Source organism: Hippoglossus stenolepis, chromosome 22, assembly GCF_022539355.2.
Source record: "Hippoglossus stenolepis isolate QCI-W04-F060 chromosome 22, HSTE1.2, whole genome shotgun sequence".
In the NCBI taxonomy this organism is placed as follows: Eukaryota; Metazoa; Chordata; class Actinopteri; order Pleuronectiformes; family Pleuronectidae; genus Hippoglossus; species Hippoglossus stenolepis.
Genome location: NC_061504.1, coordinates 14,729,880 through 14,747,832, shown reverse-complemented (window position 1 = coordinate 14,747,832; position 17,953 = coordinate 14,729,880). Strand labels below are relative to the sequence as shown.

At 42.4% G+C, this 17,953-nt stretch overlaps 1 protein-coding gene across 1 annotated transcript; it reads left to right on the top strand.

Moving 5' to 3' along the window:
• Positions 1–1,142: 1,142 nt before the first annotated feature.
• Positions 1,143–15,378, top strand: mtpn (myotrophin). Its single transcript, XM_035147497.2, has 4 exons — positions 1,143–1,536; positions 5,555–5,668; positions 6,383–6,466; positions 14,032–15,378. Exons 1-4 carry the CDS (start codon positions 1,465–1,467, stop codon positions 14,116–14,118), a joined length of 357 nt encoding a protein of 118 aa, XP_035003388.1. The 5' UTR covers positions 1,143–1,464; the 3' UTR covers positions 14,119–15,378.
• The last annotated feature ends 2,575 nt before the right edge of the window (positions 15,379–17,953 follow it).

The window sequence follows — 17,953 nt, the reverse complement described above, 5'->3', positions numbered from 1 at the left end:
AACTCTGTTGTTAACATCAGCAGGTTCTTCTGGTGATGGATTATCTTCTGGTTCTCTCCTCTGCTGAGTTCAGCACAGTATCTGTTGCTGCTGGTGTTCACACTCGTCAATTTTGATGGTAACATCCTTCTACTTGCTTTTCCAAAGGCGGGATTGTTTTCACAGCTACATGTATTTGTATTATATACATGGGGAAAACAATAATGTTTGATGTCACTGTTGTGTATTGCTGTTTTTGCGAGGTTGATATATTTTCTGGCTTGGATGCAGACTCCAAAAATTCCTCGCTGTAATTTTTCTTTGTTTATTGATTTTCTAGATGTGTCTTTTGACTTGTCTGAGAAGTGCTTTTTTGTCTTTTTGTGACAAATGCATTCATAAATCCAAATTATGAAAAAGTCACTCGACAGCTGACTCAAGAAGAGACAGTTTCCTTGTGTTCTAATGTGAACACAATTTAGCAGGATTACCTCACGCCAGCAGACTGTATGTAAATAAAAAAGGAAGTGTGAGTCCACAATGTCAAAACCAACTCGTCAGAGCTATTTAAAGACACATGAAACTGAGGTTTTGAATTTTGCAGTATCACACAGTAGGATGTGGCCTTTAAGTAGTTATTGGGTCAGGTTTATGATACTGTGAACAGTTCTCCTTTATAAAATAGTGGTTTGCAGCTACAGGAAACATAGCAGCTATATTTAATCTATTTTACCTGTTTATCTAAAGGAATGTATTTGATTTAAATTGTCTTTCAATTCTCTGCCTTCACTCGTCAAGAACATCAAATAGAAATAAGAGGAATAAAACATTTGTAATGTGTCACTGATTGTTCAGAACCTGATCTGATAAGAAAATGTTTTATTATAGTTGTGTCCATTATTAGATACAGCGATGCGTTACATACCCATGAAAGCGTAGGAATTTTCCCCTTTTACACGTAAGTGGTAACATCGAAGCTGCGAGAACATATCCTCCAATCGTTGACTTTATTGAGTTAAGTGTGGAAATAATAACAGAAAATTACAAGTTTATCTATAACATTAATGTTTAAAATTTGTTTTGGTCTGTGTTTGAAATAAGAAGAGCTGAAAACTGGACAATCTGTCTTTTTAACGTTGGCACCCTAAAACGCAACATACAGCTAATTTCCGGGTTGGGCATCGGAAACACTCCCGTCTTGTGAAAAGGCGGATCCCTCACCGCTACTTCACCTCTCACAACTTCTCCACAGCCATTTTTATCACCGACGGGATCCCAGCTTCTCGCTAGAAGACATTTTTAAACTATTCAAAAAACAACGTTACATTCATTTAATCCAGCCCCGACGACCGAGGACCGCTCCAGAGTTCCGGCTCCAGCTAGCTAACTTTATAGCATTAGCATCCAAGTTGACAACCGCAGCAGCAGCAGCAGCACAACAGGGAAGAAGAAGCAGAGGCAGCACCGGAGCAAAGACACAGGAAGATGGGCGACAAAGAGCTGATGTGGGCACTGAAGACCGGGGACCTGGAAGAGGTCAAAGCCAAACTGGACACGGTAAGACGGGACAACAGTTGACAGGTTGTCCGGCGAGTTGTGTGCGACCCCTTGTAGCTGAGGCAACTAACGCCAGCTAGCTAGCTAGCTAACGGCTGGCTGGAGTTGGGTGATGTGTTTGCTAATTAGCTATTGTGGCATATGGGTAATTAGCGGTGTTTTTAGGATCCGTGGCTGTTTGTGAATCCACTTTGCAACGGCACGTTTTTATTTTTGACTTTACAATGAACGCCAGGACGCCAGGTTAGCATAGTTAGCAGCGTGCAAGTGCTAGCTGCCACTGCAGAGAGCAGGTAGTGGCAGCTGAGGAGTTTAGCTAACCTGCTCGGCTCCAGCCTTCATAACAGTCAGTCATTAGCGTTGTGCTTTTTAAAACGTGTTGGTCGGGATCATGAAGCTCAGTTAGCATCATCACACCCCTCAGCTAGCAACCTGTTGGCAGGCTAGCTAACAGTAGCATCAGCTGGTGCCCACAGTGAACAGCTGGGTCTATTGTTGTGTTAGCGACAATAGTCTTCAACAATACGTGTGTTGTCGGACAATGTTGTTGTTGTTGTTATTAGCAGGAGAGGGTTTCTGCTAACGCACGGATACATGGGTGTTGCTAACTGCTAGCGAGCTAAGCGACGACTCGGGCCCCGGGCAGTGTGGAGGCGACGCTGGTGGGCGGGGGTCTCTCGGCCGGGAGCAGGAGACCCGGCTACTTCCATGCTAGCATCATAACCTGTTGATGGGAAGCTTTGTGTTTTGGTCTCACCGATTTCACCACAGAGATTTAAAGTGTCTCTCTCTCTTCCCTTTTTGAAAACAGTAACGCTTGATTCCCTGCTGCTCCTGGAGGAGGCCACAGTCCTACATTCAATTAGTGTAAACACATGTGGGACATTGGATTATACTCGATATGTGTACTAGGAGATATAGGAGTTGCACTCAGTCATGCTCCTTAAGATACTGCAAGAGTCATTTATACTGTATTTCTAATATTTCAGGTCAGTCAAGAAGCCAGTTATCTTTCCAAATTCAACCAAATTAACTTAATAACTCATATCACACGCCGATCAAGATGTCAGTTTCGTATTCATACTCGTCAATCAACAGTCGGATGTCCCTTAACACGTTAACCACCGGAGGCTTTCACTGAATTTATGCCACGTAAACTTCCTTCAGACATGAGTGGAAGCCGGCACATTTTCCAGAGAGAATCTTATGTGAGAACCAGTTCTCTCCGTGCATGTGTTTAAAGTGTATAAATAATTCTAGCGGTGTAATAACCTTTTATGGTCTTAACCCACATTCTCAGTGTGACACAAAAGCTTATATTTTTACCACAGAACCATCATAGATTTTTTGAGTGGCGACTCATAAGTTAATGTTTGTTTTTGTAGTTTCCCCGTATAGTTTTCCTAGTTCCCATATTATAAAACATACATATTTAGTTGAAAACTAAATACTCTTGACAGGCGTGGTTGTTGTTCATAAGCTACACTACAGGATGTCCAGGTACAGGATACACCTGCAGGTTAGAGATGGGTGCATAGACCCAGAAAAAGGCTTATTTAAATTATAAACCATCATGACAAGCAAGTAATCAAGTCATGATTACAGTGGCTGGATGTTGTACTTGATATTCTTCCATCATCATGGAGAAACTTCCCAATCACAAGGAGGGTTTTCTCATTTCTGACGTTTTTATTACAACTCATATCCATTTCATTATCTAGAGAAAAGGTCCGGGTATAAACAACTGCAGCTTTTTTATCCCTGTTCTATTGTGGAAATGAAACTATTTCGATTTTTATCAGCCATTGGAATTGGAGTCGTTGCAGGTAATATTTCAACCCTATTAGAAGGGGGGCTGAGGTTCAATATCCATCACAGCTAATGGATTCAGTGGGAATGAGTGTATAATGAATTGTCTTCGGTGTGTTGTACTTGACCTTCAGTGGATTTAGTGATAAAGGTGAGCGAGTGGCAATCAGAGTCAGGCGGCGGTGCAGTTACAGACATGAGGTTCTGTGTGTGCGCACGGTCATCACATCCGTTTGACCATTGGAAAGAGAAATAAGACACAAAGGAGAACAAAAGATGTAATAAAGAATATTTGTCATTGAATATATAAAGATTTCATCTGCACACAAGATGGACAGGTATACTGTCAGAAAGTGTAAAACTCATTAATTCAACTACCTTAAAAAATACTTGAAGGATAAGTAAGAAGGGAAGTTTCGTTTTTTGACAACTTGACACTTCAATTTAATTCAAAGCATTTGTCTTTGTTGTTACATGAAAAATCTCCACCAAATTTCCGATTCATATATCTGGACATAAAGCTTGATTCTAATTAAAGAGGCTTCACACGCACAAGGTCATTTCAGGTCAAAGGATCTAAATTTGCCTAACTCTCAGTTAAGTTTTACTCTTTGTAATCTTACATCCTCTTGCAGTGGAAAGACATGCAAAATATCTTAAATGTCAGCTGGGATGGGCTGCAACCAAATCACAGATGTTTTTCCTGCCATCACATGTCAAAACATCTGAGGAATTCAGTGTTAATTCAACCTCCAGAGTAATAAGTAGACACATTTATATCACCTAACTGTAATGTTTATTTTCAGACCTGGGAAAGATGCTAGTTTTTATTTGAAGCAGTAACATTATATTATTATAACTAGAAATCCAGATCATGTCTAAGAGCATATCAATATTATATAAGAGGGGTGGGAATCTCTAGGCTCTTTTAGATTTGATTATAAAATGATGATCGATGCATCAAAGAATCGCTTTAAAAAAGTATTTTAGATCTTATTACAAGTTCTTCTGCAACAATGAAGTAAAAAGTTTGCTGTGTGATCAACTGGGGGAAGTACATCTCACCTGACTGCAGCCTGTGTGAGTGTGTGTCTGCCCGTCTCTGTCACTGGTAACCACATGTATTTGGTTATTACTCAATCCAGATCGTCGGCTGTGTGCGTCTCATTTTGTGTGTAGCAGATAAACTAGGTGTGCACGTTTTTGAATACACTCCTCATAATCTCTAAAGCGAAATAACAAACACAAAGTAAGCCTCAGTACTGTTCACAAATAACTTCTGATTATTGTGTGTTTATTGTTAAAGTGTAAAGTGAGTGCAGGTCAGCGGGAGAGTGGAGGGAGGACACTCGGACAGGAGACGCTGACGTGGTAAAAGATGACTGAATGTGTCATCGCTAATACAATGAATGTAGCGGAACATTAATCGATTATGTTCTGTCTCTGCATCGATGCAGAGTCGTTCACGTCCACATCATCGAAAAAACGATTAATTTCCCCCCCTCTATAATATTGACAGTATTGTCTCTCAAGTCGACCATTCCCTCTTCCTTCCTTGCATTGGCATCTCAGCTTTATTTGATTTGCTCTGTTGTCCCTGGGGAACCAGATCTCACTCACTAGCTCCCTGGCTGACTTGTTTTATTATGAGGGTCTTGTGTAACAGGATATACCTGTTTCTCCCGGGGACTTTCAGCAGATTCTACTCCTATATTCTCTTACCTCAGCTACAGAGACCAGATAACCCCCTCCTCATTTTCCTCCGTCTTTATGCAGCCGGTTATTTAATCAGCATAGTTTTGAGAAAAGTTTGAGCTTACAGCCACCGCTGTGATTGATGTGTCTTCCATTAGGTATTGTCACTGGAGTGCCGACGAGTACACACTCTACCGTGTGTGTGGTTAGTGTGGTAAGGGAATTAAAAAGGGGGTGGCGTTGTGTGTGTCTGTGTTTTCTCCTGGCTTCGAGGTTGACAGTCTGACATCTAACGGTGCCACAACAGCGAAGCGAAGGGGAGAGGGTGGTGTGCATGTAATTGTTTGACACAAAATTTCAGTGGGAGCGTGTATCAATAGTGATTGTTCCTGTTCTAGGTGAAAGGGATCCCCCCTCCACCCCCCTTCAGTGCATATTGTTATGCATAGTGTTGATGTGTTACACCACTGAGCTTTTGTCAGCCCTGTCATGTGTTGTTTATCTCTCTTTCCAGGCTGAAGATGCCAACCGGACCCTGGAGGGTGGGAGGAAGCCTCTGCACTATGCTGCTGACTTTGGTCAGACAGAGGTTGTGGAGTTCCTCATTTCTAAGGGAGCAGATATCAACGTAAGCACAACAACATCCAGCTCATATCACAATCTTTTTTGCATTAATTTGCCTGCTGTCCAGGCCTGCAATGCCCACAGTCAAACTGCTTGATGTTATATGAGCCCTATCAGTTTGATTAAACAAAAGCAGGCTGGCTGTTAAAACCAGTTGTCATATGCTATTTCAGCCATTGTCCGTTCTCTCATTCAACAGTTGTCTAGGCTTACCAGAGTTCAAATTTAGCCTGATTGGCCCCCCCGAGCTTCAGTAGTCTGTTCTGGTGTTGTGCTGGTAGACTGATGTGCATCCACTCAATGAGAAACTTAATAATCATTTTCAGTTTTAGCATCTGTAATTTGGAGAGAGCTCTTTTGCTTATACGGGCGAAACCCATCTCTCAAAAGTTTTCAGGGTGCTTCCAAATGATCAGGGCACCCAAACAACCGAGGTGCATCTCACCCCTGGTTTAAGATTGGCTGAACACAACAAGTCAAACTCAAGGAGGGAAATTTGTACCAAACACTTCTTTGCCTCGTCTCCCAAGCCCAATAATGTTTGTATATTTCTTTTGATAACCGGCTCTGAATCATGGAAGATATAGTGTTGAAGTGCAGAGCACCTCTTTTATAATGTCTAGACATGATTTTTTTTATTTACTTTGATAACAAATCGCTGTATAAAATGTTTCCCTCTGTTTTCCCCTCACGCCTTTCCATCCCGCTCCCTCCACAGGCTCCTGACAAACACAGCTTAACTCCACTGATCTCTGCCTGTTTAGAGGGTCACATCTCCTGTGTCAAGGTCCTGCTAGAAAAGGTTGGTATTCTGTTTTTAGACTGCATTCATGCGTACGTATACATGCATCTGCACACAGAAGTGCCGTGGTGCCCTTCACCCGTCGGTGCATGGTGAAGTGTCAGAGGCTCCATGAGTGCTGATGAGGTAACTCATCGGACAAAAGGCCCTTTAACACAGTCCCGTGGAGGCTGTGCTGGAATTTTCATTGAGTGGCAAACAGTTTTGCTGCTGTTCACTTGTTTTGTGTCTGTGTTTTGAAGCAGTTTTCATTCACGGGTCTCCATGTAAATGTTCGCTCCATCCTTCATCTCAGCCTCCCCTCGTTGTTTTGCTGCGGAGCGATCTTAAACGCTGCCTCTGTCAGACAGATGCACAAGAGCATGTGCACTCACAGTAGCTGTTGTGAGCTGAGATACAACACCGTGTCAGGCACAGCTGGCATTGGTTGTTGTTTTGCAGCTGGAATACAAGCATAGCATAATAAATGTCCAATCTAACCAAGCTCACACTGCAGTTCTAAGAGGAAGTCTGTGTATTTTGTGTGTGGAGTTATCTTTAGGAAAGTCTGTGCCTCTTTTTGCATGTTTGACTCTGAATTACAAGCACACCATTCACATGCATATAAATGATAGATCTATTCATCTGGGCTGGTGGAGTTGTGTTTCCCTGTAGCCCAGATGAGCCAGTGGAATTCACGGCCCCGTGGACGATCAATGTCACACAAAAGAGGGCACGAATAGCTGCTTGTCTTTCAGCACCTTTTGTTGGTGTATTTGTGTCTGACACTCAACTGTCATCAGTCAAGAAGTTTCAAAAGAACAACACAGGTGTGCACTGGGTAGCCGATCTGTAGCTTATCCCAAGATTATTTGCATGGTTGTGCTGTTGCAGTGGAATAGTTTGCAGTGAAAAAGAATGTGAGCGTAGCAATGTTTATGTTTATTTAAATAAAAGGGAAGATGCATATTATTTAACATGCATACTTATGTTCAGATTTAGAAATGCAGGCTGGTTTTCATCTGCAGATCAAATTGCAGACAAAAAGCCTCTTATTTGAGCCAAGTCGGTGCTCGATCGGCCGTCACTTATCAATATGTGTGAACTCTTTAAAGACAGGATTCAAGAGGCTCGCCAGCACGTTGCCTCCTCAGGCTAAATATCAACAAATCAGCAACAGTCAATTAGATCGGAGTAGAGAGAGAGAGAGAGAGAGAGAGAGAGAGAGAGAGAGAGAGAGAGAGAGAGAGAGAGAGAGAGAGAGAGAGAGAGAGAGAGAGAGAGAGAGAGAGAGAGAGAGAGAGAGAGAGAGAGAGAGAGAGAAACTCATGACTGCATGATCACAACACATTAGGTTGCGTAGTCTGACCTTGCCATGAGTTCTTTGTGAATGGTCATGGTATAGCTTCATAAAGAATCAAGTATCTGTTTGAGGTTTCACTCTGTACACAAATATTACAGGTTATTTTTTGCTTGAAACCTGATAATAGCCCAAGGGCAATACCACACCGAGAGTTACGTCTACAACCTAGAGCACAGCATGATGTCATGTAGCTGGCCTGCATTCTTTAAAGGCTGCTGCAAACTGAGTTGTGCATATGGGGAAGATATGAGATATATATATATATTTGGGGGCCTGGTGTAAGTGAGCAGCTGTCTGTTCCAGCCAGGCTAAACTGGGGCAGAGTGAATGAAGGGTCCTCTGTAGAGCTGTTTCATAGTAGCATCATCTTAACTCAAGAGAAGTAACGTGAAGGGGGGGAGAGGCATTCACAAGCTCAGTCACTCGGTAGATAAGGGAAGTCCTTTTCTTTTTTGTTTACACTATAAAACTGCAATGCACAGTTCAGGAAGCCTTTTCCAATCAGTTCAAATGCACTTAACAGCAAAGGTTTAAAAAGAGGAATTAGTGATGTGTGTAAAAAAGGAAACAGAGGAGAGACACTTAGGTGGTACTCCACTGCTTACTTATTCCTGTTTGCATCGGCTGCAGTAATCCTCACTGCTCATAAACACGGCCGTGGCATCGATTGGCCAGCAGTTTTGAAGTTGGCCAGCAGCTGGACTGCAGCTGGCTACTTGAGTCAGCTGTTCATCAGCTCTGTTGGCTCAGGGATAAACTGAAGAAAGCAGCGAATGCCAACAGAGAGAGAATAAACGATTCAGTGAAGGAAAACATTCAAAAAGTATTGTGGTTCCTATTTATAATCAATATTTAAGTCTATTAACATAGGAGCTAGCTGGTTAGCCTGTTAGCATCAGCGAGTGAACCCGAGAGCTGTTAGTTTGTTCAAACTGCAGCAGGAAGTCACCGGTTTGTCACAGTTAATAAATCCTCACGTTGTGGCTGCGAGTTGTCAGATGCCAGTCAGCAGAAAGTCAAACTGTTAACAGTTGACACGAAGCTTCAAGTTCAACAGGAACACTTCAGTCCAAGATGTGCAGGTGCTTCAGAATAAAAGAACCAGTGCTTTCACTTTGAGTCATGTCATCATACAGTAAGAGTATTTTAACTCTCTGTTAATAGTACTGTGTTAAACTTACCGTGTTATATATTATCTCTATTAAAACTGTACTCTATATAACTGGTACTAAACTTCTATAATGTCCCTCAGCCTACTGACCTTTTCAGTATTAATCCATTTTCATTAGCATGGATTTAAGATGGAGCCCAGCAGTTATAGTAATGATGCTGCTCAAAGCTCAATGACTGACTGACTGTGACTCATCATATTCTGAGTTTCCTAAAGTATGTCTCAATTTCGTGTCATATTGTGTTTTTAAAAAAAACAACAAAGTGCACTAGATTGTAAAATGAATATCGAACTTATAAGACTCCGTTATTGACTGCATTGATTTTCCTCTATATTTTCTGCCACGAGTCACACGTACAGTCACAGTACATCCTCTCGAAAACCAGAAGCTCGTCTAAACCTGAAATAGGCAGCTATGCACTATAGTCTCTGCACTGGATATGAAATGGCCCTTTTAAAAAAACATTGCTATCATATAACGCAAGGCAGGCAGCCATAGCTCATCTGAACAGGGATTATGGTGGGATGAGAACATGCGAACTAAGGCCTAGGTTTGCTCCTCTCATGGCTCTGTACTCATCTCCACTAAGTACCAACAAGGATTAACACCCAGATGCAGCCAAAAGGTCATCAGTCACCAGCGAACAATACCTCAATACATATCCCCCTGACAGCTCATGACATTAGATGAATAGATTGTCCCAGAGCCACACCATCGACTGGGCCGCTGCGTATCCACTCTGTCTGGCAGCACCCAGTGGATAAGAGGAGCCCACTGAGATTACTATTTGTTGCTATTGTACTGTCCGACATTCTTGTGTTGGCAGCAAAAATGGCTCGGTTCCCCGTTGCATCATGGGAGCTGCCCCCTGCCTCCCGACTGCATGCTATGCTGTTTTCATCAATAAATTATTTAAGGCCCCTTAACCCCAATAGGTGACCTCGCCGCAAGATCCTGGCCAAGAGTGCTGACTACAGCCTGTGGAGGCCAGCCAGTTAATTTTAAGTCCACAATGAAAGGGCACAAATGCATACACGCATGAATACACACACTTACTCTATGAGGAACTGTGTACACACTTCACTGAGAAGAAATGCAGCATCGCTTTGTCAAGTCAGTTCCTTTTTGTTGCCTTTTCTTTTTAACCCGACCCTGTAAGGTCTCTTTATTGTTCTGTGTGTGTGTTCTTGGTACAATGTAGGAATTTAACCTTTCTCTTCTCATCGTACTCCTCAAAAATACAGTGAAACGGTCTATTAGTTATCATAGATATCATCTTCTTCTTCGTCTGTTTGTACGTATACAAAATAACTCGGCAGTGTATAAATGTCAGAACACATTTTTCCACATATTGCAAATAACAGAGGTAGAAAGACAATTTACAGCTTATATTGATCAGAAAATGTTTCCCCATCATACATGAGTCCACATAAGTGATGTTAAGAAGAGATCATGATACGGCAAAGCTAATATAATAAGCTATGATCATATAACCAATCATTTCATCATCTTATGGTTCTTACATTTCTATTGTCTGGATAATGCTACCCACTAAATAAAGATTCAGGTTGAACACCTTTTAGAAAGGTTTCTGAAACAAAAAGTTCAGCTATAAAGGTATAGTGTTAAATCTAGAACTATAGTTATTCTCTATAGTGTGCCCTATAGAAGCCAATTTGTGATTTACACAAAGTCTATCTATAAACCAGAAGAGCACTCGTAGAGCACATGCTAACACCGTATCTTGTAATGCTACTAGGAAAGAAAGTTAAAAATTAAAATCTTGGCTCTGTTCTTTTATTCAGATCCCCCATAAACATGTATTGGGTTCTTGAGTGAGTCGTGCCCCGTCTCTCCACACGATTTCATGGAGATCGGTTCAGTAGCTTTTGGGTAATCCCGCAAACGGACAAACAAACAGCAATGAAAACGGCGTGAGTTGCTTGAAATAGTTGCTGACAAATTCTGTCAATCATTCAATCAATGACAACCAGAGCTGCTGATGTATAACTGCTTGGTTTTTATAATATTTGCCCTTTTGCAGGTCACTAGTTTGGCTTCTGCAAGCAGGTCAATAGTCTGATCGAAGCATTGCATTTCAAAAAAGGCTCTGAGCAATGCTTTGGCCCAATATTTTAAGACTTGTGTGTGTGGGAGACCTTTCAGTGCCATTCACCGGTGGCTTAATGAAAACTTAATGGACACTTGGCAGGTCAGTGGCATTACATTACTGACCCGGCGCTTCTTTGTATGGCTCCATAATCCAAGATGATGATGCATCTTAGTTTGGCCGGAGACACCCTGGGAGTCTATTCTTACTCATTAGGCTGCCTCTTACTTGGCAAGTGGCTTCTCTTTGACTGTGTAATGTTTGGACAGTGAGGTGTTCATAAGAGGTCATTATTCAAGTTGGGGGGGCTCATTACAGTAAGTGGTGTCAGGAGGATGCCACTGAGCTGCACGGCCATTGGGGATATCATGGTGACTTCTGAGAGGCAGTAACAGGGAGGAGGAAGATTTACAGCTGTTATTGTAACTCCGCCATAAATTCCCATGGGGGGAATCAATCTGTAGCAGACACCCTGCGATAGGTTTTAGGGCGACATCAGTGTGTGGCGACCAAAAGGGAAGGATCATTAGGAGACATGGTCGTATACCCAGGGTGTGTAATTGAGTTTGTCAGATAGATGACTTGTTGGCTTCCAGGCAGTCGTGATATTGTCGGTGAAAAGGTCAGAGGGTCAAGGTGTACAGCTGCTTTCTGCTATTCTAAATGAGGCCTGTAGAGTGGGATACCAGGTATGGTCTTGAACCAGCTACTAATGACTTCCCCCAGCAAAGTTTTAGAGACGGCTCATATCAGAGAAACATTATAATGTTATCACAGAAGAAGGATTCAGATTTTCCGACAGGAACCGGTCCTGTATCTGGAAAAAGACAAATCACTCTCTGAAGGAACCCGCTGAGTATTTATAGACACGTTTAAGGGACACACACACACACACACACACACACACACACACACACACACACACACACACACACACACACAACCCTTTAAAAGATAAGCTGTGTAGATGATGGATGGTTGATAGTTTATTTTTTTTGAAACCCAAAACTTCATTAGTAAACCTTCAGAAATTACTCATGTTTCCTGGATTTGAATCTACGCTGTGAGATTTATGAAAGCTCTTAGCAGTTTAAGACTTCTTACAACTCCATTGAATACTTGACGTTTTTATTATAAGCAGGAAGATTAACAGATCTCGTGGAGGAAACTCAAACTTGTTTCCACTTAGCTTTTCTCCCCCACAAACTAATTAAAGAGGATAGTGAGTTTGTGGGTGACAGGGGGATATTTAGCGCGACATTAATCTTCTCATCAACTCTGTGCCCAAAAAAGAAAACAGTATTTCCGATGTTGATTTCTTTTCTTTTAAAATAAACTATATACACGTATGATCCTATAAAATACACTTTTGGGAGGACAAAGGGACTTGAGGTCACCGACAACTTCGAAGTTCAAATGCTACACAACAGGGCTCTAATATGACCCGAGTGTTGACTGGTGCAGGCTTCTTTCCACATGTGAAGCGAGTTATGAATTGCACTTTGCCTTCCGTCCTCTCAGCCATTGGAGGTGTGGGATCTGTCAGGTTACCCGCTCAGCCCTGGTAAATCTCTCTCGCTCGGGGTTGTGCTCTGTTGCCCCGGTGCCAGTGGAATTTGCAGGCAGACGACCATCTTCACACTTTGAGGCCCCCGAACTGGGGCACATTGTTTTTTTTTGAAGCCCCGTTTCTCCACGCAACAATACGTTCCCTCTGTCTTGACTGTGTAAGCCCTTTGCTAAGAGGCTAAAGTTGGCAGGCCCAACAAAGGGACGCTTCTCCACAACAGGCCCCTCCACTCCTCCGCTGCCCATTAAATCTGTTGTCGCTATATGTGCATTCAACACGTTGCCCGTCTCATCCCCCTCTCTCTCCCTTTTTTTACAGTTGTTTTTGTCCTCAGTAATCCGAATGATTGCGCCCACTCCCATCTCTTTCACATTCACTCCGTTATCCCTCGGAGCTCAAATGGATTTGTGTCCCTGCTTCTGTTACTTTTGTTGTTGTTGTTGCGTGTGTTCTCCGGATAAAGAGACGCTGACAAGCAACTGCTTAGTGACTGAGCTGACGGGGAAATAAAGGTGACAGACTTTTCACTTTAAATGATTTTGTCACATACGAGGGTTCAACTGTTCAACAAGGAGGATTCGCGACCTTAAGAACAATATTTGTGGAGAGTAAGAGAAGCAAGGGGTAACCAGGCCGTTGACCAACACGTGTAACCCAAGAACCATTTCAGGAACCTGTGTTCTAACCCGAGGAACCATGGTCAAAAATAATGACTTATTAGTTTACCACATGTTCACGAGCATTAGAAGTATACACAACCTTAGCAAACACTACAACACCCATGACCGTTTACCAGTGTGAAAAATCATACATACTTGTCATTTCTTCCACATCCATTTCAACCAACCCTCCAGTCTTAAATCCATTCTTCCAACTCTTTCACTACCATTTAAAAAAATGTTTGTACTGGTCTGCCATTTCCTGCTGTAATGCCTATGGTATCTGGACTCGCCTCTTTTATAGAGCTGGTTGCATGATTGTCCAGGGCTTATGGGAAATGGTGTTAATTAGAGGCAGTTACAAAAACGGAGGTTATGTAACAATAGAAAGATGTGGTTTCATTTTATCTTTAATTGTGATTTATGGTAAATACTTTCTACCCTCTGGACGGCACCCTGCAGTGCGGATTTGCATGAAGGAAACAGAAATACGCAAAGAGGAGAGAGACTGGGACAGAAAAGGAGGAGGAGCTGATTGTGGTTGAGAAGAAGTTTTAGTTCTCGATTTGTTGTGGCTCCTGAATGTCTGGTAGCAAACGGGCCTGGTTCACACAGAGGTCTGCTTCTCACTTTAACCCCTGACCAGATGTGAGATGCGTCTTGTGTGCACCTGCTAAGCATATTTAATATTCATGTCCTCTCTCCACCACAGGGAGCTGACAAAGACTGTAAAGGACCGGACGGCATAAGTGCCTTTGAAGCTGCCGATTGCGACGCCATCAAGGCGCTGCTCAAGTGAGACCCCGTAGTGCGGGAGGTGGCTGGACAGGTGGGTGGACGGACAGACAGATGGACGCAGTGGTCCCCAGATAGAAGACGGACGCATCACTTTTACCCTCATCAACCTCTGTCTCCACACACTGCTTTTGTCTGTTTGTTCCAGGGTCATTTTCTCTGTCCTGTGACTTTCCTTCCCCCTTTTTTAAAAAAATGTCCCCCGAGTTTTTTGGGATAGGATTTTTCTCTTCCTTTGGCCTCCTGTTTGTAGCCATTTAACACAAGAACAGCAATGTCTCCCTTGGGGACCAATCACCGGGGGGAACACTCCTAACACCCATAATTCTAAAACACTGCTGACTAGATATGAAAATGTAACGTCAACGCAAAGCTTCGCACTTAAATCCACATCACTGTTTTGCAGTTCAAGTAATCAAATGGTAACAAAGATCAATCGTGTGTTAATATTATTATTACAACTCCACTCTGAGTATTTTAGGGCCAGGACTTAATCTCATGAACAGTAATTGCACTGTGCTATACTAGATATGTTGAAAAAGAAAGGTTTTAAAGTTAAATTATATTAACCTTTCATCGTGCGGCCTCCTCCTCAACGTTGATTTCATTTTATTAGAAGAAACTTTGTGTCGGAGAGGTCCAGAGGTTAGATTCTTCTTTTCTACTTGGCCCAGGATCACTTGCATATCAAATGGTGTTTTTTTTTTTTGTGACAAATCTTACGTTGGTAGTGCATACAAGATATTCTGTATTATTTGACCAATCACCATGCTGGCTAACTAGAAAGACTTGAATGTTGCAATTCTGTTACTGAATCCGTTTTTGAAGCAATCGTAACATCACTTTAATAGGATGGGCAATTTTAAGAATTGGGTTTATTTTGTCGCCCCTTGGAGTGAGATCTCAGATTCATCTTTTTCGTTACCGCTTCTTTGTGTGTTTTGTAATCGACGGGCTCCGAGGGGCTCTGAACTGAGGGATAAACGGGGGTTTGTGTTGAAACTGGATGATAGGGGCTGTTAGTATCCCCCTGGCCTTGGATTTGGTTAAACCCCCCACCCCCCCGGCCTGTATCGCTGCATGTCAAAACGGCCTCTTGCTTTTACGCTAAGAAAACGCTCGCTGTCCCTTCTTGTTTGCTTTCAAATGAATTACTACAATGTAATTGAGGTTAAAAAAAAAGAAAAAGAAAAAAGATGCTCTTGCTGACTTTGTTGTGACAAAAAGTCTGTAAAAATAGAAATAAAAATATCTCTAAAACTTTTGTTCTTTTGAAAAGGTTTCTTCAATCAGACCTGTGCTACAGACGTGTCCATGCTCATCTATATATCACAGTCATCCAGAGATATCATGGTGTTAGAGGTCAAACCTTATAATGGAAGCTTATCTCCACCAGTGAAAGAAAAAAGATGAATGTTAAATCAAAATTGTGAATTTCCTACATACTAACTACTTATTTTGAGATACAAAGTCGTTATGTTGGGATACTAACTTGTTGTTCTGAGATATATCGTTAGTAGTTATTTTGTGTTAATGTGTCCATTTGTTGAAGTGTCTCATAATGACTTGCAGTGTTTTCTTTCTTATCACAGTTGTGTTATTGTGCTTCCATCCGCCCTGAACCGTCGCACCAGATGAACAACTGACGTCATTTCAAGGGACTTCATGCTGTTTGACAAGTTTTACTTTTGGTGCCCTGGGCGATCTAATCAGTATTTGTGAACCTAAGCAGCTCCGTCCCAAACAAAAAAACACCACACTCTAATCTGTGTTGTCACACTAATCCACTGCCTCGAGCTGCTTTATTATGAATCACAGACTGACTTCGACTTCCACTAGATTTGTCTGCATTCAAATCAGCTCCGTTTTCTAATAGAACAGTCCGTTCTAATACAGGAAACGCGACACTATCCACAGGAAATTACAGAAATCATTCCGAGTATTGTCACAGTCAGTTTCATCAGTTCGTTCTGCGGGTTCACCGCGTCACAAATTTAACTCCTCATGAGGTGGAACCAGTGTGAACATCACAAAGTCGTTAAAATCACACTTTAAGTAGCTACGTGCGAATATTTGTATTTGACACCTGTTGTCTTGGTGTGTTTTTCTGCACTGAAAAACAAGATGGGTGAGAAATCCTTTTTTCTGACCTGTCATAAAGCAAGAGGAACAACCAGTTATACTGGGAGGAGAAGTAACACTCTGGTTCTGACAAACTCAGTGTGGTGCTGCTTTCTAAATTCAAGTTCTATTAATGTGGTTGTATTTGTGTTTTCATTTTCATTAAATTTTTTATACCTGTATAACTTAGCTGATGTATTTGAATTAGAATAGATTTACTCCCTGATAATGGTTCAGGCATCAGCCTCCAAAAGTCCAGGTCAGAATGGAATCTGTACGATCTGCTAACACGGAGGAGGCAGGTTTATGATCTGCACTAACCCTGTGGCTCCACTTGGGGAGCCACAGGGTTAGTGCACATCTGTGGTTCAAACCCTAACCCTCTAATTAAAACATATTTGTATATTATCTATCTTTTGCTGCACTGACATTAAGTCTAAAATGTTGCAGCTGTGCATCAAAATGGAAAATCCTTCTGCGTCACATCACAAATTTCCCTGTAATTCAATCCAACACTTTCTCGGGGTCTTTGGAAAATTCAAAATAAGCTTCCGTGAGGTTGGAGCACTGTGGGTGCTCACAGACACACACACACACACACACGCTGGCTTGTCCACATGACTCGCGTTAGTAATGATGGACCTGCCAAAAGTCTATGGGGGTAGAATCGAGTGGGTAGAAATCAATGGAGGCTTGCAACTGAGCTGTAGTCTGTGGTGGAGAGTTGCATCAGGCCCTGTCAAACGAGCTCGTCCAGAGGGAAGCTGCCGACGGAGGCACGGCGAGGAAAAGGTCCGCGCGCATCTCTCCGAACGCTGCAGAGCTTTGTTAATCAGACACACGCGTGCTTCTGCAGGCCACTCGCCATGTTTGTATACTCGACGCCTGAGTGCGAAGACAAATCAATTATTGCAGCGTGGGCAACCATCAAGATAAAATGACTCGGCCATGTTCTGACACCCTCGTCTCCCTGCTTCCTATCAGCGGCACCTTCTGATTTCTGCTCATTTAAATTGCTTTTAAAGGGAACGGCTGAGGTCTGCTATAGGTTGACAGTGACATTCTTCTAATATAAGAAAATCATTTTCCCCCTTTTTGTCTTTGTTGAGCCAGCAAATAATCTTGATGTCTGCAGAGAGAAGCCTGTGATTCAGGCTGATGATAAATGTGAAATCATTCTGTGCCATGCATTTTCATTAAGTCGGTGAATTGCTTTTCCACAGGCTGTACACCCGTCCCTGGGTAATTCCTGGGCTTTCATGAAGCCACTGATCCTGCTTAGATCATTAGTTTAGAACCATGTTTACGTTCTCTGTGTGTGTGTGTGTGTGTGGCGCAGTCGTCGCGTGCTGCGGGGGTCAGAGGTTCCCAACCCCGTTTGTGTTTATTTAATTTACAGAGATCCAACTTATCTTTTGGTTTCAGCAGAGCTTTCAGAAAACAAGAGAGGGAGGGAGAACTCGCTCACAACTCCAGTTGAACTCTGCTCCCACCTGCTGTTCTCCCAAGAAAACTGCGGGGAAGCCGTCTCCCGGATCCGAGTGGAATCTCTCCCACAAATAACTTATGCAACTGTTGATGATTATTGAAAAAAACAAACACAATAATCTACAGCCTAAATGATGAATTATCACCCAATTGAAACACATACAGGATGCTCCCCTTACATCTATTCAGGATTAGAGCCTAATTGATTGCTGACTGTCTCTACAGTAATC

Coding starts and splice junctions, on each gene's coding strand:
- mtpn (XM_035147497.2), top strand. CDS start 1,465: ATGGGCGACAAAGAGCTGATGTGGGCACTGAAGACCGGGGACCTGGAA. Junction 1,537..5,554: donor TCAAAGCCAAACTGGACACG/GTAAGACGGGAC, acceptor CTCTCTTTCCAG/GCTGAAGATGCCAACCGGAC. Junction 6,467..14,031: donor TCAAGGTCCTGCTAGAAAAG/GTTGGTATTCTG, acceptor TCTCCACCACAG/GGAGCTGACAAAGACTGTAA.